This window comes from Geospiza fortis, unplaced genomic scaffold (genome assembly GCF_000277835.1).
Source record: "Geospiza fortis unplaced genomic scaffold, GeoFor_1.0 scaffold172, whole genome shotgun sequence".
In the NCBI taxonomy this organism is placed as follows: Eukaryota; Metazoa; Chordata; class Aves; order Passeriformes; family Thraupidae; genus Geospiza; species Geospiza fortis.
The window spans coordinates 7338572-7361056 of record NW_005054309.1 but is presented as its reverse complement, the minus strand read 5'-3'; the positions used below and the strand labels follow the sequence as shown (position 1 = coordinate 7361056).

The 22485-nt window shown below is 38.9% G+C and overlaps 1 protein-coding gene across 3 annotated transcripts in view; it reads left to right on the top strand.

Moving 5' to 3' along the window:
- Positions 1-21832, top strand: part of ECT2 (epithelial cell transforming 2) — a 24367-nt gene extending 2535 nt beyond the window's left edge. For 2 of the 3 annotated variants that reach the window (XM_005419031.2, XM_005419032.3), the window contains 20 exons: positions 518-607; positions 1557-1664; positions 2778-2851; positions 2976-3106; positions 3244-3359; positions 3536-3598; positions 3966-4188; positions 5710-5846; positions 6501-6620; positions 7654-7722; positions 8649-8759; positions 9706-9802; positions 10500-10581; positions 11514-11592; positions 11779-11898; positions 13169-13307; positions 14203-14357; positions 16251-16358; positions 16942-17085; positions 20291-21832. In XM_005419031.2, coding sequence (XP_005419088.1) covers positions 518-607; positions 1557-1664; positions 2778-2851; positions 2976-3106; positions 3244-3359; positions 3536-3598; positions 3966-4188; positions 5710-5846; positions 6501-6620; positions 7654-7722; positions 8649-8759; positions 9706-9802; positions 10500-10581; positions 11514-11592; positions 11779-11898; positions 13169-13307; positions 14203-14357; positions 16251-16358; positions 16942-17085; positions 20291-20380 — 2256 coding nt within the window. In that variant the 3' untranslated portion in view covers positions 20381-21832. Of the gene's footprint in view, positions 1-517; positions 608-1556; positions 1665-2777; positions 2852-2975; positions 3107-3243; positions 3360-3535; positions 3599-3965; positions 4189-5709; positions 5847-6500; positions 6621-7653; positions 7723-8648; positions 8760-9705; positions 9803-10499; positions 10582-11513; positions 11593-11778; positions 11899-13168; positions 13308-14202; positions 14358-16250; positions 16359-16941; positions 17086-18673; positions 19078-20290 lie in introns of those variants that run through there. The other variant, XM_031055393.1, reaches the window with a different exon arrangement.
- The last annotated feature ends 653 nt before the right edge of the window (positions 21833-22485 follow it).

Sequence of the window (22485 nt, the reverse complement as noted above, 5' to 3'; positions counted from 1 at the left end):
GCAGCTCCCCACTGCAGTGAGTTCTGAGAGTTCACAGTAAAATCTCTCTTGCTCTTCCAATCAGTTATAAACATTCCTAGCAAGAGAATTTTGAGACAAGCAGGTTTCTAGTGCTGTGTTAGAATCTCGCATGTAGTGAGAGAGTGCAGGCAGACAGGGGTAAGGCTACAACTGCTGCTGTAGTTGTGGGAGTTGTTGATCACCAGTTGGGATTGTGCCATTGGGAAAGGCAGCATACAAATGATTCTCCAGTAATCACTTTATATTTCCAAAGTTGTATTGTAGAGCAGATGGACTAGGGAGGAAATAAAAGGCTGGAGTGCTACCTGTAGGGCTTGGGGATGCTCTAGCTACTTTATCAGCAGGCCTGGAGCTAAGGTATAACTGAATACACAGACCTGGACTAGTGTCTGATGCATTTTTAATACTAGAAATAACAGTAATGTATCAAAGGTAATGTTAATACTTTAATGGGTGCTGCATGCTGTTGACTGGTGAGCTTTTTTCTTGTTTTCAGCCTTTACCTTTCTCCTGCCGTCCACTGTACTGTACAAGTATGTTGAACTTGGTACTGTGCTTTACAGGATTCAGAAAGAAAGATGAATTAGTAAGTAATTTATTCTTCTTTGGATTGGTAAAACCATGTCAAGCCATGTATATTGCTAAACCATGTATATTTTCAAGATACTCTTCTGTTCCATTACCCATAGGATTTAACCACGGCTTAGGCTTGTGTGGGGAGAATGAATTGGTTCTTTTGGTTTTTTGCAAGTCCAGAGGCAGTGATATTTGAGGATGGGAACAAAACTTTGTTCATTTTGTCTTTGTCGTTTTTAGTCACTTTTTTGTTGAGTGACATTAAACTGCTCTAATTCAATAGGGCATAAAGGTTTGTAAGTTGAAGGTTTAGATAAGAACATGTTTACCCAGTGGTGTCCTCTTTTTTTGTACATGTAGTAGAATAAGCAAGTAAATCCTTGTAGCTCTGTTGAGAGCATTTGCAGGCATGTTATCTTGTCATATTGTGCTATCAGGCCTTTGCTCTCTGATACTCTAGCACATGGTTTTTCCATTTCAGTAGGCAGTTGCCATCTAATTTCCCTACTGGACACCTGGGAATCAACAATATGGCTCCACATCTTCATCTGGGAAAACCAAACCCAAACCAAACCTGCCTTTGCCTGGTGTTGGGGTTAGTTAGGTTTGATCTACAGTTGACTAAATCAGCAAGGAAAATGTCAAATCTAACACATGGGAAAAGGTGAAGGCATTATGTATGATGATTATGAGAGTACTGGTAGCTTGGATGCAAGCATGCAGTCTTCAGGCTACACAGCAAGGCTGTATTAAATGTTGAAATAAAAATAAATTTTAATAGCTCTTTTGATGTATAAGCTGAATCTTCTGTTGATGTGAACAAGTTGTTTTAAGAACGGATCAGAGTATTTCTATTTCTAGACATTTAATGTAGCCTTCTATAACTTGCTTTGTAAACCACTTTTGTACTGAACTTGCTCTTCAAAAGATACTGAAAACTTTTCATCTTCATTTTTCAGGTTAAGCTTGTGACCTTGGTTCATCACATGGGTGGAATTATTAGAAGGGACTTTAGCTCAAAAGTTACTCATCTGGTGGCAAACTCAACACATGGAGACAAATTCAGAGTATGTAAGCCTGAGTTGGTGTTTCATAGAAACCTTTGGAATGTGGCTTTTGTAGAGTGTTTGTTCTTTATACTTCAGCTCAGAAGCCGCTGTTTTTTCCTGTACTAGCAGCAATAACTTGTAATGGTGAATTCATCTCAGTCTGGTGTTCAGCTTTGGCATGTTTTTGTCTCTGTGGGAGATCTAAATAACATAAATTTGAAACAGACAAGTATAGTAAATAACAAGATCCAAAATGATTAAATATTGATGGTACCAGTAGTAAAGACAATGATGAAAAAATGCCTGCTTCTGTCTATCCAAACAATAAACTTTGAAGTAACTTGTAAAAAACTTCATTCCTTAATTGGTGCATGTCTTCTAAAAATTATTTTAAACTTGTTATGGGTGAGGATTCAAATATACCTTTATGCATAAATAGATATGAGTGTGCTTTTTCTTTTCTGATTCTAAAAGGGAATCACTTGGGATACTTATCTTCAGTTTAGAAGTAAATAACAGATTATAGATTTTTGTACTATTTAATATGATGTAGCAATGTCTATGCCTCTTGACTCTGCCTGGTTTGAATTGTTGGTAGGATGTTGCTTTTTTGTTTTCCTTGTTTATTTTTATAATCTTGCAGTTGGAAGAGAAGTCCTCTACTTTCTGTTCAAATACTCCTTTCTGCTGACTCAAAGGAGAAAATGTAGGAAAACTGTACAATCTGTCAAACAGACATGGCAGTTACCTTTCAAATAGTCACTTTCTCTTTGATAAAAGCAGGATGGGGTATTTTTCTTCATACAAAGTATCAAGAGCAGAAAAAAGATCCCATATTCCACTGGAACAGAGATTTGATTTTGTGTTTTTGTGAGTGATGAAGGATATCAGACTAACAAAATGGTGCACTTTTGAGGAAATGTCAAAATAGCTATTGATCTGATTTCCTAGTCACTGAATTCATACGTTCTAACTCTGGGGAGCTGCAGTTGGATATGACTTTTGAAGGAATAGAGGCACTTTTTGCAGTATCTGTCTTGAAAAGTAGAAGGAAGGTTACACTTTTTTCTTGATGTGGGAAAGATTTAAGTGGAAATATTTGCTACAACTTATGCTTTTCCTGTCTTGTAGATTGCTGTAAGTCTTGGTATTCCTATCGTGAAAGCTGAGTGGATTTATAAGGCATGGGAGAAAAGGAATGAAATGTAGGTGTTTATTTTCCTTCAGCCTTCACTTTGCATCCTGTTCACCTGAAATGTTGTGAACTTCTGCTTAATATATTGACATAAGTCACTTAAGGGATTTTTTTGTGCATTTTCTTTCTTTCAGTAATTTCTGTGCAGCTGATGATGATTTTAGAAATCAGTTCAAGGTTCCTCCCTTTCAGGATTGCATGTTAAGTTTCCTGGGATTCTCTGACGATGAGAAAGCTAACATGGAAGAAATGACAGAAATGCAAGGTGATTGTTTATGAAAACCTCTGGGAAGAATGGGATGGAGTTTATAACGATAGGTGCCACAGAACTGTTAAGTGAGATAGTAATTTCTAACAAGAATATCCTTTCCTGATTGTTTGCCTTTTTTTTTTTAAATCTAGGAGGACATTATTTGCCAGTTGGTGATGAAAGGTGTACACACTTGGTGGTTGAAGAAAGTACAGTAAAAGATCTTCCATTTGAACCTTTAAAAAAACTTTATGTTGTAAAGCAAGAGGTTAGTGCTGAAAATTCTTTAGAGAATGCTGCTATGAAGAACTGTGTGTTCTTATTCTGAAAAAAATATCTTCCATGCCAACTGTGTAACTATTATAGTTACTTTGAACATTTTTAACTTTGGTTGAATCTCTGTAATGTGTTTATAATGTGTGGTTTTTTTTCTCCTTTTCCTAGTGGTTTTGGGGAAGCATTCAAATGGATGCCAGAGCTGGAGAGTCCATGTATTTATTTGAGAAGGTATGTTGAACACTCACACAATGCACAGCATATTTTGGTGGTAAAATTAGCATGCAACATAGTGTGTGTGGGGCCAGAGATCAGATGTTTTAAAGCAGCATTTAAGTTCCAGGTAATCCATTATAAATTTTATACATAGAGTAATAATTTGGAATAGAAACTTTTTTTCTGCTTCCCAAAGGTTTTACTTTTAGTCAAACAAAACGTGGTGGTTTTTATTTTAGGATGGGTGAAGCTTTTTGTTTCCCTTTTTGCCTCAGCTTCCCTAAGAAGTTTCCTTCTGTGTTATGTGTGGATCTCTGTGATTCACTGAGTTGAAGTGGACACAGAGGATGAACCCCCTGAATGAAGTTTTCTTTCCCTGCAGTCAGAGAGTCCTGATTTCAAGAAGTCGGTGTCACTGCTGTCCCTGAGCACTCCCAACAGCAACCGCAAACGGCGCCGCTTGAAAGAGACTCTGGCCCAGCTGACCAGGGAAACAGACATGTCCCCGTTCCCTCCTCGGAAACGCCCCTCAGCTGAACATTCCCTCTCCATTGGCTCCTTGCTGGATATTTCCAACACTCCAGAGTCAAGCACTGCCAATGGAGGTAGAGCTAAAACCTTCCATTCTGCCACACTTAGTGGTTAGCAGCTCTTGTGTGCAAGTGGAAATGGTGGTGGTAGGGAAATCTTACAGGTTCTGCTACAGATTTGCAATGTAATTCCAGGCATTTCCCTTTTCAAAGTGTGGAGGGAAAAGTTGGAGTGAAGAGTTCAGACACAGGCCAAGCTGCCTCTCGTCATCACAGTAAGCGTGTTCATATCTGAAGGAATAGAAATGGAGGTGATAAATAGGAGTACTGTTAGTGTTAATCCACAATGCTTGAAATACTTTGCTGGAAGTCTGCAGCAAATTAGCAGAATAGTCTACAGTAAATCATCTAAAACAATCTCCATAGGATACTTAGAGGAAAGAGGACAAAGACTCTTTTCTAGAGGAGTTAAGGGGAAAATTCCTGCAGGGCCCACTCTGAGGTCTTTGAAATGTTCTGTTGAGGCAACACTGTTTGTGCCAGCAAACTGTCATGTCTAAAACTTCACAAGAATATAAATCATCACTTGGTTTTGAGTGAATGGACAGAGTTTTAAATATCTCTGCACATGGTTCTTGTGAAGAGAAGAACTGCAAAATTTTGGGTTAGTTAAAAGCTGATACCCCAAGTGTTTTTTAAAAGGTCTGGTTCCATCATACAGAGGAGGTATCTGGAGCTGCTACTGCTTCAAAAAGGCAAAGTCAAATCATATAAGAGCTCCCAAAGAGGCACAACCTGTAAGTGATACTTCAGAAGGAATTCAGGGAAGATCAGCCTTCTTAGGTAATGCTAGTGCTTTTGTTACCCATGGTAGGGAATTTTCTTCTAATCCAACAGCAGCAGTCAGTCTCAAAACTTGCTGTTTTGGAAACAACAGGTAAGGTACTTATTTCATTGTTAATTATGGCAGTAGTTAGCTCTGATATATAAAAAATGACATAGGTCTCTGAGATACAATACATGAGCAAATATTTAAAACTCATTAATTGTTCCAGGTCCACTTTGGCTTTAGCTTTAAGAGAAATTACTTTTTTGAGCCTTTCTCCTTCCCTCTATGGGATGAAATGTAAGTGGTATGTGGAAGGGCTGATTTTAGTAAATGGTTTTGAGCTACACACTTAATGCAAGGATGGCAGGCAGCTGAGAGATAATTGTTTACATGGCAAAGTGGAAGTAGAAAAGCACTTTTGTACCAATATATAAATAAGTAATGTTCAGCACCTAATCCTTGCTTCCTGCTAAATAAGGAACTAATAATAGGGTCCAGTCATTGACCTGCCCATAAATGGCTTATTAGTTTCAGTCTAATTTTGAGGAATAATGTATTACTGTTGTTCCATAAGTAGGCTGTAATAAAGAGAGCCATTTTCTTGGAAGATGCCTGATAACTCTAGAATATAGCCTTTAAAAAAAAAACCCCATACTTATCTTCACTTAAAAATTCTGAAGATTTTCTTTTGTCTTTGAGGGTGAGCTTTTTTTAGGGACTCTATTGTAATAAAGCTCTATTTCCTTTTGGAAATATCTCTTCATCAGAAACACCAAAATCCTGTGCAAGACCTTCCAAAAACTCCACTCCTCTTCCTCTCAAGCAGTCTGCAAGATGGCAGGTTGCAAAAGAATTGTATCAGACAGAAAGTAACTATGTTGATATTCTGACAACAATTATTCAGGTAAGACGGGTTTAAAGCCAGTCCAGGTCAAATGTAATAAGATAGCCAATGTTTATATCAATATTTTCAATCTGTGATCTCCAGGCTTTTGAGGGCTTGGGTGCATCAAAGCTAAATAGGAAAATGACAATATAAACAGTTTCATGTAATTTTACTGACATATACAAATACTCAGGTTCAGGTTGGAAAATACAATTTCTAATCTGGGATCTGCAGTGATATTGCAATATATATGGAAATTGGAAGTGTCAGGAAAATAAGATCTTCTTGAGTAATATTTTAGATATTAGTGAATAAAGAGAGATGGGAGAGGGGAAAAATCTTTTTTTTTTTAAATTATCCCAAGAAGAGCAGAATAGCAAACAACTTACAGGAAGAGCTTAATTTCTTGAAGGTTTATTTCTATTGCAGCTGATTATCTACTTAAAGAATGAGCCAAGATGTGAGTAGAAAGAAATAAGAGGAGGTTATGCTGTGGAGATGTATCAAACTAAGGGTTTGTATCTTCAAACCACTCTCCAAAACCCACTCTTGCTCAAGATTGTGACTGCAGGAAATTATGATCCAGAAGGAGAATACTGTTGCTTTCATAACTATTTCTAACACATTGTTGGCAGCTGGGAGGACATTAACATTTTTTTCTTAATTCATCAGTTGTTTCAAGTTCCTTTGGAGAAGGAAGGACAACTTGGGGGACCAATCCTTGCACAGGAAGAGATCAAGACCATATTTGGCAGCATTCCAGATATTCTTGATGTGCACACTAAAATCAAGGCAAGCTGCACCTTCTCCCCTGCAGGGGAAGCTTTCATAGGCACTTTGAATCTTTGCTGCATGTTTTCTGTTGAGTCTGCTCGATAGGTATAAACTCTTCCTGGTGCTGATACACTGTTTCAAATAGTGGCATCTGCCTATTCCAGCAGAATTTCTCTGTAGGCTTTTAAAGTAGAGAGACTTGCAGGCTACCTGCAACTTGGTGATTTGTTTGTAGAGGTTTTGTTGTTTTCTTTCCAACAAGTGGGGTCCAGTCTGGTTAATCACACCAGCTATTGATGTGTGCCCACTGAGACAGAGATGAAAGTAGAGCTGTGTGTCCGTGTGGCAAATTGAAGTCACTTGCAGCAGAGAGTTGCTTTGATGTAGTTGTTGTGTTTTCCTTCATCTTTGGCATTATAAAGATATGAGCAGTGGCAGCAACAAACCAATATTAGTGATAAATCCTTTTCACTGAAGGTGAATCCTGAACCTTCAGCTGTGCCCTTCTGTCCCTCTTAGTATCTGATGGTGATTGAGCTTGATCCTTATCAAGCTCATATAGGCTTAACAGGCTTGGTCTCACTTTCCTTGACACCCTGGTGTAGCAAGTAAGTGGAATCTATCCTAGTTCTATTTCAATCCTGTCTTATAGACTCAAGTCCTAGATAAGTTATGCAGTCTTAATTAGAAATGGTTCAACTGACTTCTGTGTATCCTTTCTCAGTATTCCTTTGGGATGTGTTGTGGATTGTGTTGGATGCAGCAGTGTCATCTTGCTGCAGAGTTGGCTAGTCCTGACATGCTGCTGAGCTGTACTTGCACTGATTTTCAGCTATATATACATATTCAGTAAGCCAGGCATCTCTTGTTTTCAGCCCTCAGCAGGCTGGAGGGGCTGAATGTGAAGTTGTACAGCTTTTAGGATTGCCTGTTTTGTCAGCACAAAACCACACCTAATGATATGTGTTTGGCAAAATAGTGATCCCATTTAATAGCTTTATGCACTTTATGTTCAGCTTGTTTTCTCCCCCCATCCCTGCATGCATTCTAGGAAGACCTGGAAGATCTCATGATAAACTGGACTGAAAGCAAAAGTATTGGTGACATCATTCTCAAATATGTAAGTTCCTGTTTCTTTCTTTATGCTTACAACTATTATCTTGCCTTACGAACAATCCACTTCTAGGAGCTAGCAAACACAAGCGAAGCACTGCTGAGAAAGAGCTTCAACTTGTATCATGGTCTTTTTTATTTAAACTTTTTAGTTGAGTTAGGTGATACAATCCATGTCAAGTTTTAGTGTGTATGTCTATTCACAGGTACGAAGGCTTAAAACTACAAATAGCTACAGTTTGAGAACTGTAATTTCCAATGCTACAGACATGCTTTTTACTCAGACATTAAAAGCCACTTCCCAGCGCCTTAGCCATCTGCTGCCTCTGTTCAACAGTAAAGAACTAACAAAATAACTTTTCACAAACTTATGTTCTTTCTTCAAGACTTGAAACATGTAAGTGTATAAGGAGTCCTGTGTAGAGCAGGAAGGCTAAGTCTGGGACTGCAGAGTATTTTACCATAAACAGGTTGCTAGGTATCTTGTGATTATTTTGCTAATCTGATAATTTTGAGACAAATAGTCCTTGTCATTCAAAAGTTTTCAGTCTAAGGTGTTGCTTCTGGTGGTTTAAAAGGTGATCGCAGTAACTGGTGAAAGTACCTGTCTGAAATTCCCAAAATTCTCACCAAAAGCCTCTTGCTAGGTGACAACCTGCCTCCCACTCGAGCTGCTCAGCAACTTTTAAGATTGTCATGTTTGCTTGATGCTGGTGGGAGCAGCCTGAGTTTAATCAGCAGCATCAATCTGGGGCATCTGGCATGCAAAAATGTCTTAACTTGTTCTGAGAACACGTATGGGTTTACAGCACATTTCTTATTATTCTTTATTGCAATGTGCCTTTGAGCAGCTTTGTATGGCTCAGGGCATATGAACATATGTACAAGGATACATAATATGTAAAGCAGAGCCCTAACAGTTGTTTCTTTCAGTCAAAAGATTTGTTGAAAACATACCCTCCGTTTGTGAATTTCTTTGAAATGAGCAAGGAGACGATTACAAGATGTGAAAAGCAGAAACCAAGGTTTCATGCCTTCCTAAAGGTAAGTGTCTGCAGAACTAACTCTGTGAGTAGAACATGGGGGCTGTTACCATGTTCTACTGAATGCAGTAGATGGAAGAATGTGAAATTTTGAGAGCTTGAAGAAATGCAAACACCTCTTGGTGAGACAGAAATAGGAAGGATTTGAACTTCAGTCCCTCAAGCTCCTCATAAGACCCTTTCAGAAAAAGTCTTGAGTTCCTTCTCTGTTAAACAGCTTTCAAGGTGGTTTGATTATATGCATTTGTTGCTGGAAAAAAGTTCCTTCCAAATACATGTCTTCTCTTTTCTGTAAAGATAACTGGAGCTGCTGCTTTGACTGGTCCCCTCCCTGTGAGACTTGTATTTCTGAAACAGCTTTTAACTTTCCTTGGGCAGCTGTGAAGCTCCAGGGAGGTAGAATTTCTCACCATTCTTGTGACTAATGAATAGGAGCCTAACAGTGGAGATCTAACAGGAAGATGATCTTCAAAGAAAGTTTTTGGAAGATGAACCTTAAGACTCTTGATCTCTTCAGATATGTGTGTACTGTTAATAGTGCAGTGTAGCTTTAAGTCCTATATCAAAATAGTCAAGTGTCAAACACTGACAGTTTCAGCTTTTGTTTTCTGAGGAACTAGGAATTACATCCAAGTATTGATATCTAAAAGATGGGGAACAAATAAGAGAACAGGTCATCCTCAGTCTCACTCCACATTAGCAGCTGGAATAAGAGCTGAAGGATTGATATGGACCCTTTAAGCTAGATATTCTGAGAATGTAAATCACTGTGTTCTTTTTGAATAGAATGTGGTTTTTAACATGCTCTGTTAAAAACATGACTGTGGTAAACAATTCTCACACTTGTATAGCAATGTTAATTTCAAGGAAGGGAATTTTTCTCTGATCTTGTGCTTTACTTGTGTATGTGTGTAAAAAAAAATAAAAGGTTATTTCCTTTTCCCCAGATAAATCAAGCTAAACCTGAATGTGGCCGCCAAAGCCTCGCTGAGCTCCTTATCCGTCCTGTTCAAAGGCTGCCCAGTGTTGCCCTACTACTGAATGGTAACCTAGAGATGTAATTTTTATTAGTTTGTCTGTGAAAATGTTAAAGCCACAAGATGATGTCTACCTTTTGTAATCATTAGAAACAGCTTTTCTCATCTAAAATAAGCCTGATTATGTGAGTTAACCATGATTCCTGGCAGTCAGTAAGACCCACTACTGAAGAAAGCATAAATTCTGTTGAAATTCCACTTGTGCATACATTTGTATGCAGGATACAGATAGAGGAACAGTTTGCACTGACAATTCTGTCTCTTCAAACAAGAATATAATTGAGATTCAAATGAAACTAACATAAACTAGAGAGCAATTCATATTGACAAGGCTCACAATTTCATGTGTTCCACCTGGTATCAACCACTTGCTGTAATAATGCTTTTGTTAATAAAGATAAAAAATCCACATCACCCTTTGCTTCAGGTGGAAAAAGACTTCTGTGCTTGTCTCTGCACCTCAATTTAATTTTTTTTAATAGTTTAAGGGTTTGGTTTCTGTATTGTATGTGGTTTTTATTTATTAATGAGATGTCTGGACAGCTTCTCTTCCCCACTTAATCAGTGCTACTTGGACTCCAGGGTAGATCTGATGTCTTCAGTCAGCTTATCTTAACTCAGTTTAAGTTTGAGTTTTTCATGTTTCTTTTCAGGCACTTGTAATATGCATGGAGTTTTTATTTCTTTATTTTTTTTAATTGTAGATATTAAGAAACATACAGCAGAAGAGAACCCAGATAAAATAACTCTAGAGAGAGCTATTGAATCATTAAAGGAGGTGATGACGTAAGTCATGTTGATTCTATGGAACATACTGTTAAACATACTGCAGTTACATCCCTCTGTTCCTCCTAAATTGTCAGTGTTATGTTGCCACAAGGAACAGTAAGTAAACATAACTGTAGGTGTTCTTCAGCCTCCTTTTGGCTGCTGTTGTCACTTTGGTGTTCTGTGCCAGAGCTCTGAAGGGGTCTGACATTTCCCCGCACTTGTACCTGAACCTCTGCTGACCCCCTGCCTCAGCAGGGGCTGTCCCCAATCCTCTCTTCTGTTTCAGCTCTTATTTCTATCTTTCCCCTCTGGAATGGAAGAACTGGGCTTTTTATCTCTAAATCTTACTTCTATGCATTATATCTACTGAAAGGACAGACTTTTGGTGGGAGACTAGTTTTTCTTCTGGTCCTGTATTAGCTCTTCTTGGCATTGTTCCATGAGTTAATTAGCTGAAAGCTGAAGTTGTTTAGATGTAAATCTCACCTCTTTTGAAGTGTAGCGTATGTCTCCAGCAACAAGAACTCCTGCATTAATTGGGTAAATGTTTGTCCTGTTTTAACAACAACTTTAAAATTGTAATTATTCTTGGATCTGCTCCTTGGTGAGCTGCGGTCCTGATTTTGGGGGAGACAAAATGCAGGCTGTAAAGAAGGGACTTGTGTCAGTCTCTGGTTCAAAATGTTGCAGGGCAGGGGAGGGGAATTCTATTTTTAATTGACTGGTGTGTCAAGTGCTGGTAACGTGACAAGAATAGTATTCTAGAGCTGAAGTTTCCTATGTGATTTCATGTGGTGTTTGGTTATTTCTTCAGGCAAATGTGGCAAGTGCTGCTGTGTAAATTTGCTCCCTGAATGTTTAGCTTTACTCTTTTTGTATGTCTTAAATGCAGTGCATCCATTTACTGTTGCTTGCTATTGAAGGTTACTATATTATGCTTTCCTTAGACACATTAATGAAGACAAAAGAAAAACAGAGGCACAAAGGCAGTTCTTTGATGTTGTCTATGAAGTGGATGGATGTCCAGTAAGTAATTTCTCCAAAGCTGCAGATCTCTTAAATGCCTGCAGTACTTTGTTCCCTTTGCAAAAATGTGTGAGGCTACAATGCAACGGTGCTGGTTTAAACAGATTGCCAGTGTTAAGCTGTAAGCAAGCAGTAATCCAGCCCTTGAACTAAATGCTTAATGAGCTTTTTGCTTTTGTCATTTAGGCCAATCTCCTGTCCTCCCACCGCAGCTTGGTGCAGCGTCTGGAAACTGTAGCACTTGGGGATGACATCTGTGACAGGGGAGAGCAGGTCACACTCTTTCTGTTCAATGATTGCCTAGAGGTAAGGTGACTATACCAGCACATCTCATGAACTGAATTGTAAAAGGCTTGACACTACATGTGAATATAAATTAGTAGAATTTAAGACCTTTTGAGGGAGAATTCTAAGTCACAGATTGCTGATAGGTCAACACCTGCTGATGTTTCTTTTCCATTAACTACTGTATAAGCCTCTCATGGCTGAGAGGTGTTAATGTAGCCTTTTATGCCTTGCAGCCAGAGTAAAAACATAAAAGCAGCTTAATATGTTAAAAAAAAGTTTATCTGAATAGCACTTTGAGTAGCACCAATGGATGAAAAAGTGCTGGAGTCTTTGGCTCATCAGGTTGGTTTTCCTTTTAAAGTTTAGTTTTATAAATTGGAAGTGAATAGTGGGCCTTGGCAGACCTGTCTGTTCTTAGGCTACCAAAAAACCAAAGTTGTAATACATGCCTTAAACCAAAAATATGTTGGGAAGAATAATCTGACTGGGTTTTGGAGACTAATGTGGAAGAACTGAATTTATAAAGGACACTTTCATAAAGTAGTTGTTGCTGTCTTCAGCAGTGAAGAACACTGTCTTCATAGAAGTCCAACTCTAAAATAATTCAAAACTCGTGCTGTCCTTAGCAGCACTTGGAGAGAAAAGCCTGTTCTTGTGACTAGAGATGAACTCTCCCTGTTGAGTTGACTCAGTTTCATCGCTTCTCATAAAGGATGAAAAGGAAAATAAAGCCACTTTTAATAAAGCTTCTTGGCTTGTCTCTTGGACAAGAGACAAACAACAAGATGCATTACTTTAGCACACAAACACCTTACATGTTTTTATGCAGAGCCTGCTCAATGGCTGCATGCATAAGCAACACCAAATGATATTTCGAGGACATAACACACCTTACGTTGGTTCATGCATATAGATGTTGTCTTTTCTGTTTAAACCTAGACTACCTTGTGGTAGATTTCAAAGGACTCTCATTTGTTATGCAGGGTAGAACTGAGGTCTGTAATGCAAAATTACTTCCTCTCTAGGTATTTAAAAAAATTTATTGTATTTTTCAAAATTCATCAAAACACAGCTGAGTGTTTTGATGCCAAGTAACAAATATTGTTGGGCCACTTGGGCTGTAGGCAGTGAATAGAGAGATAAGTGAATTCCTTTAAGATTTATGTGGTAGAGTAGCAAGATTTTCTGTGCCTGGTGTAACAGCCAAAAAAGGTAAAAAATATAGAAAGGAAAGGAAACAATGGCAAGAGTTCCTCCAACTGACCCTTTCTATTCTATTTAACCGCAGATTGCGAGGAAACGACATAAAGTTATTGGAGCTTTCAAGAGTCCCCATGGCCACACAAGGCCTCCTGCATCTCTCAAGCATGTTGTTCTCATGCCTCTCTCCCAGATCAAGAAAGTCTTGGACATCAGGGAGACAGAAGGTCTGTGTGTTTTGAATGCTGTGGTAGCTAATTAAACCATGTGTCAAGGTGTGAAGGAGGAAGCTCTGCTGTTGTGGGATGGAATGCTAAGGTGTATTTATTGTATGGTATGTTAGGTGTGTGATTTTAGTAAAAGCTTCTGTTTGAATCTGTATGAGTTGAGAATTCCTTGTACTGATGCCCTTTTGGCTTTTTGAGAATTGCTGCAGGATGCTGAATTTGGCAGAACTGATGGCATTAGCATAAGCCAACCAATTGGCAATGTGAAATAAACAGAGTTAAACACTTGACAGCTCTGGATTTACAAAATAAAAACCAAACCTCAAACTTCAGCCCAGAGCATTAGACTGGCCAGAGAAAAGTGCTGTTGGTGTGAAACCAAATTTTCTTCTAACTGGTGATGGTGATAATGCTCAGGAGAAGCTGTGCTTGGCATCTTAAAAGATGACTTAATTTCTGTCTGCTTTGTCATACTGCTCCAGCATTGATAGTGACTTATAAAGAATCTAGTCACATCAGTTTCCAGATTTCTATCCTGGCAAGATCTGGTGTTTCACTGTAAGTGATGATATGCACATCATGTGTTCTGCTTTATGTACTCTGAAGCACCTGAACATAGAAACCCAATTAAGAAGAGAAATGGCAGAGAGGGTAGGTGAGGCTGACTGCTCTGCAGATTATTTGGTTGTTCAGCTATTGCCTGAACAGCTGATTGCAGCCTCTTGATGATGGCTGTGGACACAACTCTGCTCTTGCAAGTGATACAAGAGCTAGTGTGTAAATAAAGACAAAATCATCACACCAAATCATGTTGTCTCTAGTTCCCTCTGAATTATATGAAAAAAATATTATTCTTTTTATTAACTCCTTGCTTTTTTTTAAAAACAAAATGTAGATTGCCAGAAAGCTTTTGCCTTAGTTGTGAGGCCACCTACAGAACTCAACAACAAGCTGCTCAGTTTCCAGATGACAACTGAAGACCCTTGCAAGGAGGACTGGCTGAAGATGCTGTGTCGGCACGTGGCCAACACTATTTGTAAAGCAGATGCAGTAAGTACTTTGGAAGCATGCTGCTGATTGAGACTTTTCTCTCTTTTTGGCTTTAAGTACCTGAAACTAAAGAAGTTAATAGTGGACATGCCTGAAGTAAAGTAGAGCAGAAAACATTTGTGCTAACGTGCCTGCAAGTGAATGTTAAAAGGTAGAAAAGGAAACAGCCTGAAAGTTAGTTTGTGCAGAAGCTAAGTAGTGCTTAAAAATCAAAAATTATTTATAATTAATTTGTGATGGGGAAAGGGTATGATTCAACTCTGCCCTGTAGTTCTAACAAGAATTGTATTCAGCTTGCTTCTTTCACAGCTATCTTTGAATTTACATTCCCAGTGTTGTTGATCATTTGTGTTGGATTAACTCTGTGTTAGTTTGAGTTCTTTGCTCTACACCTTATCTCCACTATAATGCAAGAGACATGAAGCATCTTACTCCCAGAGACAGCTTAAAACAAGGAAATAAAAAACCAGTGAAATAAAGGAGGCACTGGCCTTGTCACATTTCTAGAAATTCAGCGTGTGGGCTTTCTATAGGCAGAAAACCACTAATCTGAGGAGTAGATCCTCTCCAACTACAGCAAGAGGCTTTCAGCTGATGTTTTAATTATGTAAAAGTCTATGCATATCAGTCATCTCAATTTGCTGAAAATACGTGCAATACATACAGCTGAAGCTACTTGGTGTAAACCAGAAATGCTTTATGTTCTGCAGTGTATTCTTACAGTAAAATATTTGCTTGTGATTTTTAAAGGCATGCTTGTTACAGGAGAGGTAACTAAGTCATGAAAACAGCATCTTAGTTTTATTTTGTGTGTCTTGGGGTCTAGGGACTTAGGAATAAGAGACTTGGGCTTTGTGGTTTCCCTTCCAGGTACTGAGTATGAAAAGTGCTGATGTGGAAGTGTTAATTTTCTTTAGTCTGTGCGTTGCCTGTCTTCAGTATTTTCTGTGACAAATAACTTGGATTTTTAATAGAAATTAAACCTTTGTGTAATAAATATATTGTTCCCTCTTGCCCCAAGACACTCAATCACATACTGACAAATTGTAACCTACTTTGCTGAATCCCATTAGTTACAATTTCTGTACCAACTATATAATACTTCTTTCTTGCTTATTTAAATGTCAAATTGAGCTTCAATTAAAGCACTTTTGCCTGGTTTTATACTTCTAGAGCATCATGTGAATGGAGATAACATTGACTTTGCCACCTGGTGGCAGCAAAGGCTTTGACTACTCTTCCTTAGGCCCTAGGAAGGGCCATAAAGCTGCTGACTGGAGTCCTTCTGAGATTTTTTTAAGTGTAAAATGTGTTCTCTCAAAATGCAGACAACAAACAGCAAGAATCATCCCAGCAACTTCCCACTCCCATGTGTGCCCCCTCTGCCCCCAGGTTTTTTAAGTAGGTAGCCAGAGATTACTTTGCAATGCTGGAGTTTAAGAATGAGGCATGAAAAAACCCCAAAAACTTGTGGCTATTCTGCAACATGTATTGCACTTAAGCTGAAAGGCTTTAGTCTTAATGTTTGACAGCTGGAGCTCTCAAGATTTCACTTCAGAAATGTGCTAGATGTGTCAGTGGAATAAAGCAATGTTTATCTTGGAAACTCCCTGGGGATGCCTCAGAACTACTGCCTTTAATTTGGTCAGCCCTGGACTTGAAACTGAATCAGACAAACTGAATGTGAAAGTACTGATGAAGTGGTTTCACAAACTGATTGCACCAGCTGTTGATCTAACAGAATGGCTTGAAAACAAAGAGCTGCTGGGCTGTATAAAGAGTTAAATATGGAATGTGGCTATTAAACCCTCTAAATCTGACCTAATGCACTAGAAAACTATGTTTTGGCAAGTGCTGATATTTGACTAATAATAAGACTATCCTTGTCTACAGGAAAATCTCATTTATGTTGCTGATCCTGATTCAGTTGAAGTAAATACTAAAGATATGGACAGTACTTTAAGCAGAGCATCCAGGGCAATAAAGAAAACATCAAAAAAGGTAAGATAGTGCTTTTTATCCAGAGAATTGTGCTGGGATTCCTCTTTCAGGTGGTTTGTAGTATTTACAGTAGTGACAGGAAAAACTTAATCTGAACTAAAACTCTTAAATATAATCTCCTTAAAGAAAGAAGGTGAGGGGTGTTTAAGGTTTTGGAATATCTATATATATAGTCTTAAGTATTACAGTCATAAATATTATGCAGTCATTTTTCAGTCTGTTATGGAACTTATGCTGTTTAATACTTTGAGTCTTTTAAATATAATGCAAAATTGAGAAGCAACTTAAAAAAGGAGGGGAGGCCTGACTCTGCAGGACTGAGGGATGTGGGGAGATTCTCCCTGAATCTCTGCCCTCCTCTCTCCCTCCTGTGTTGTCCTCATATTTGGACAGAATGAGAAGAGCAAGGATGATGGGAAGCCTGTAAAAGTCAGATCACTTTAGGTGTGGGTGTTTGGCTGGTTGTGATCCAACCACCAGCACTTGATACACATCCCAGAGATTTTCAGAATGGTAGCCTGTATAATAGCAGTTATTACAGCCTGGTTTTAGTCAGTGTTTAACCACTTGCCAACCTCCTCAGGTCACAAGAGCCTTTTCGTTCTCCAAAACACCCAAGCGAGCCCTGCGCAGGGCTCTGATGTCTCACAGCGCCACGGAAGGGCGGAGCCCCAGCTCCAGCGAGAGTTTCATCGGCAGCCGCCTGACCAGCACCTCCTCCCTGGCGGTGAGTGAGCTGTGCCCCCAGGGGAGGCGCCTTCTCAACATCACGCTCCTTTCATGGCTGCTGCTGCTCTCACTTTAGCAATTCCAACATCCACAGTGGGGAAAAATATTTCTAACTGCTTTCACAGAGATATTTTCAAGAGCTGAATGAGAAGCCTTGCTTCCTGAAAATGCAGAAAAATCTTGATGCACTAGAAACTGGGGGTTGACTTACACATTTAAGTTGAAAAACCTCACCAATCTTTTTTGCTCAGGATGGAATGTTCCCTCTTCTGAGAGAGTGAGAAACTTTCAACACAAGTCTTGTATTGGTTCGTGCTTTTGATTTTGAACACGAAGTAGAAATGTGGTGTACAACCCTGGATGGTATGGTGAATGTTTCAGTCAGAGTAGTGAGATGACAGACATCCTGTGAAACAAACTGGGAAGGAAGGGTAGAGAAACATAGATGCTGCAGCCTGCAAGTTTGTAAACAACAAGGGAATTATCTCCTCGTAAATGTTTAAGAAAACTTGGTAAAATAAAATATTGTTCTACATATTGCAACTCCTCAGCTATGCCTGGCTGCCTGTTACAGCTTTCTCCAGCTTTCTCCTGCTACATTAGGCAAACTCAATTTCCTAATACAGCCTAGTAAAGCAGACTAGATTTGGAGGAATCTTTTTATCTTTGCTTTTTATTATAGTGTTTGAGCAAATTTGATGAGTAAACACCTACTGTCTAGTCTGTAGTATGTGGGACAGAAGGCCAAGGAAAGGGAATCCTTTTCATCTTTCTATTACTGACTTATGTGTCAGTACTTCAATATTGAGGTAATTCACTATGTTTGAGTGGCCATTAAATTGTACAACATAAAGATATAGCCCTGCTCTCCCACATGAGAAAATACGAAGCAGTAAGGGAGGAAGTATCACAGCAGACTCCCTTGCTTTAGAGGAAATAAAAAAAAATCATCTACCAATGGGGCTATAGCCTAGTTTTCTGTAGAGAGATTTTCTTCCTTCTATTATGATTATGGCAACAATTGCTTTTGCATTCTAATTGTCTTCAGTTTGGTACAGCACTGTACCTCATTTCTCATGAACTTGAAAGTCACGTACTTTTCATTTTGTGCATATCTACCCCAGCCAAAATACTTGTTTTCCACAAAATCTTAGAAACTTGCAAAACCATGTTCCTGTTTCAGATTCTTTCCAGACCTCTTGCACCTGTGGTAATAAGCTGCAGCTTGGCAGCAGATGATGTGTTGTGATTTTTTAACCAATGCCACACACCACTGAACTTGCATAAAGCCTTTTTGGTTCAATTATAAGGTTGAGGGGAAAAGAGGTTTGGATTCCAGCCCCTCAAGTTGGAATACCAGTGCAGTTGTTGATAGGAAACTAAAACTGCAGGAAACCTGTCTGAGTCCATTAAGAGTCAAAGCTGTTATTCAGACATATGGTTTTATTTAAATTAAATCTTGGCCTACATTTGTGTAGAAATTTTTTGGTGCAGAAAAAAACCATAGAGTAAAAATATCAATAAAGTTTGGATACTTGGGGTTTTTGTCTTGTTTGAACTAACTCTTAAATCCCTCCTAATTGTAGATTGCTCGTTCCTCTTCCACGTGCAGCCTAAGTGGATCTGCCAAATGTGCTGTTAATGTCCATCGCTCCAGTTCTGGTGATTGGAGCTCTCAGAGCTCCAAGCCTCGACCTGTGCTGTGTCCTGGCTCTCCAAATAGTCATCTTCCAAATGCTCTAGAAGCAAAAGCCTCTTCCAACTTGGAAAGCTTAAATGGTCATGCCTTGGACAGACCATGTGCTTTCCCTGTTGTTACTGCCACGTGTGCTGATGCTGGAGGTGATAACCAGCGTGGTGCTGGGAAATTCTGTGCATCAGATCCTGACTGAAGTGAGCAAGAAATCCTGAGTGCTGTAAGCTGAGAGAGCATGGTACAGCTCTAATGCACAAAGGGCTTCACGGTGCTGTTGGGTTCTTCTTTAACATCCTCTAATGCACAGGATTGTTCTTTAACATCCACTAATGCACAGCACTCACATGTGGTTCTGGTTCTGGGTGCAAACTCATTTTTTCACAAACTTTTAAATGTGGGGTTTTTTAGTTGATATACAGTTGAATTCCTCACTTTTTCAGGCCATGTAACTCACTGGTCAGAGTTCTGAGAACTTTAATAACTTGGTTGCAAGGAAGTCTTGAGCAGCTCATTTTATCTGTGGTTTTAATTTTTTATTCTCTATCTGTAAATAAAAAAAAATCTGGTATCAAATACTCAAGCCTAATAAGAGCTGCTCTATGAAGAGGAGTTTAGGGTTAAATTTTCAGATATTGCCAATGACTGCAAGTGGAGGACATGCCATAAACAGGTATAGGGCTTGTTCGTAGTGAAGTGTGTATTTCCTTACTTGCCCAAAATATCTCTGTTTAAAAGATTCTTGAAGCATGCAGGTGCACAAGCTGCCCAACTACCGTGACCTGTTGATGTGCTGAGAAGCTTGGCTGGCTGTTTAAGAGCAACAGAGGATTGCTTGTGCAAATATCTTGAGGTCTAATGTGAAAAGAATATAAAATCTCAGCTAATCCAAAGAGGTTTACTTTTAGTGCTACATATTGATGTGTTGGTTTCACAGTAATTAAGTCTCAGAAGCAGCTTATTCTCCAAGCATCAGAAAAGTCAGCTTCTTGCCTAGTGTGTGCCCATCCAGGCACAGCTAAAGCAAGCTCTGACAAATCATTGGGATGTCTGTTGCCTCCTGCAGCCAAGGAGACATGTGTTCAGCATCTCATTTGGGGCTCAGAGCTGATGATTATACAGAAAGTTGCAGGATTGGAGGGGGAGCTCTGTTTCTCTAAGAGATTATCATAGTGTATCTTGCCTTCATTTTGGAGGGAGATTATTACTGCAAAAAGTGATGCAAGATGTATACTAATACTTGTTAACAGCCACTCTTCAAAAACATGTTTTTGCATTCCAAATCTCTCAAGGCTGGTAACAAGGAAAAAAAAATCTATCTTCTGTAGTTTTTAAAATGTGTTAAGTTCAAACTCTAGAAATGCTGAATCATTAATTTCAAAAGCTGCCAATCTTCGAGATCTTTTGCACTCACACATTCCTTGTATGACATGTGAAGGTTGAGAAATGACTGCTGAACTATTGAGATTGGCTCATATATGATCAATAACATTTTTTTTTTGTCCAACAGGGTGTTCCTTCTCCTTCCTTGGTCAGCCTTCCCTCGATCTTTGAAAAGAGGAGTCACACATTAAGCCGGTCCACAACCCACTTGGTGTGAGGCAGGTGGGGCAGACTCTGCTCTGTGGGAGTGACTGACAGCTGGAGGCTGGGCAGTGACTGTGACTGACATTTATGGTACCTTAGTCATTAGCACTTAGCCATGATTAGCAAAATGTTAGAGGACACTAAGTTAATCACAAGGGGCGTTTAGTTGTGTGGAAGCAGACCAGCCAATCAGTGGAATAAGTAACGTGGCCTTCATTTTAAACACAGTATTCCCTTGTACAGATTTATTTCCTTACCAGCATAACTGAAACATTTTCTTCTATGGAAATCGTCCCCTCCAGGCAATAAACTGGTTTGTCAGATCTTGAAATGAAGATGATGATCACATAATTTACTGCTAGTTTGGATGACTCTTATGCTTGCCTAACTTCATCTACTGGCAGAGCACTCTAATGTTTGAATTGTGGATTTCTTAAATAGAGATACATTATGAAGTACCTGACCTTTCAAGTATGACAGTTAACCTGTTGTACAGCTGCTTATTCCAGATATTTTATAAATGTAGTTGTTTATAATTAAATAGAATTGAGTTTTGTGATTATGATCTGCAGCCCCACTGTGAACACAGTGGTATGAGGAGCTTTGACCACCAAAAATGATCGATTGAATTCTTTGTCTTGCTTTGAAGTGAAAGTCTGAGGAAAAGAATTACACTCCTCTTTAGTAGGGTTGTTAAAAAAACAAACCCCCACACATTCCCCATACCTGGTTAACAAATCATTATTTAATGCTTAGGATTATTGGTGTGGCATTGGAACTTCAGGGTCCAATTTCAGTGTACAACTCCTAAGGCTTTTAGGCTTTCTCATGTATTTATGTCTTCCTTTAAAACTATGTTCACTTCTGTCATCTCTGAACAGTTTGTACCCTGCACTGCAATGCACTCTCACAAACTATCCAAATATGTAAATTTCTGCATTTCATTAACAGTTCAACTGTTGGTATTAGCAGGAGTTCACAACTTCTGGTTTCTTTTTAACCACCTGTGTTTTGTCTTGTATCTATATGTAACTAGTGATGCTTTTGAATGTGTCAGACTGCACTGTTTTTTATATCTCTTTGTGTCAATCTGAGCAATGTAAATAAACTGTTTAAAATAACACTGCTTCTGGCTTTGCTAAACAAGCTTTTATGAAAGTTTACTTTTTTATGTGGGGAAAAAAAAGGCATTTTTGGGCTCCAGCCTACAACTGTACTCTGATTATCTATGTAGTTATTCCTAATAAAGTATACCACTTGATAGGCCTGAATCTTTTTTTGTTTTATCTTAATATATTAATGAATCTCCCCTGGATGTATGTATCCAGTCCATGGTTTGGGTTTTTTTTTTTTTTGATCCTTGTTCATTCAGAATAACCATCTGAGCTGAATGTGCATAGACAATTCTATCATCAAGTGGCTCTAGAAAATAAACTATTCAATAAATACTATGCTAAAAATCCAACAACAGTTCTTGGTTTCTGCTTCTTTTGTTATTTTTGGAAGGCCATCCTCAGCCTGGTAACTTCTGTACAAACTTACAGCACTATAAGTCTGTCGCAGTGCTGAGTCCTCCTGCTCTTCAGTTGTTACACTTTGTAATGGAGGGACCAGTTCTGCCCAGACTTGCCAGCTCCTGGAGAAGGAGGAAGGCTATATACCAGCTTTGGGTGTGACTTATGCACTCCTATATTGTGGATGCATTATTTTAACCTGTTATGTCAGGTTTCAGCAAGAGCTGCTTCTACTTTTATGAAAAAATAAGTGTACTGTTAACAAATGTTGGGGTCTGCTCAGTATTTCTGTTGATGGGAGAGTGTTTTGCAGCTGAAACAGCGGCAAAATCTTGAGTAAGAGGACAGAACAGGCTGGGAGGTGGAAATGAACTTGCTGAGTTAAAAAGGTGATCCAGAGTAACAGAAACAAGCCAAAACATGGAATTTTTACAAATGAAAAGTTTGCCTCCCCTTTTCCATTTCCAATGTTAGATGTACTTGTAGCATTGAAGTACATAATTTTGGAGGGTATTTTGGCTGCTGTTCTTTGAAATCTGAGGTGAGACTATTTTTACCATCTCACCCCATGGGATGTGACTTACTGCTTCAGTCATGATACAGA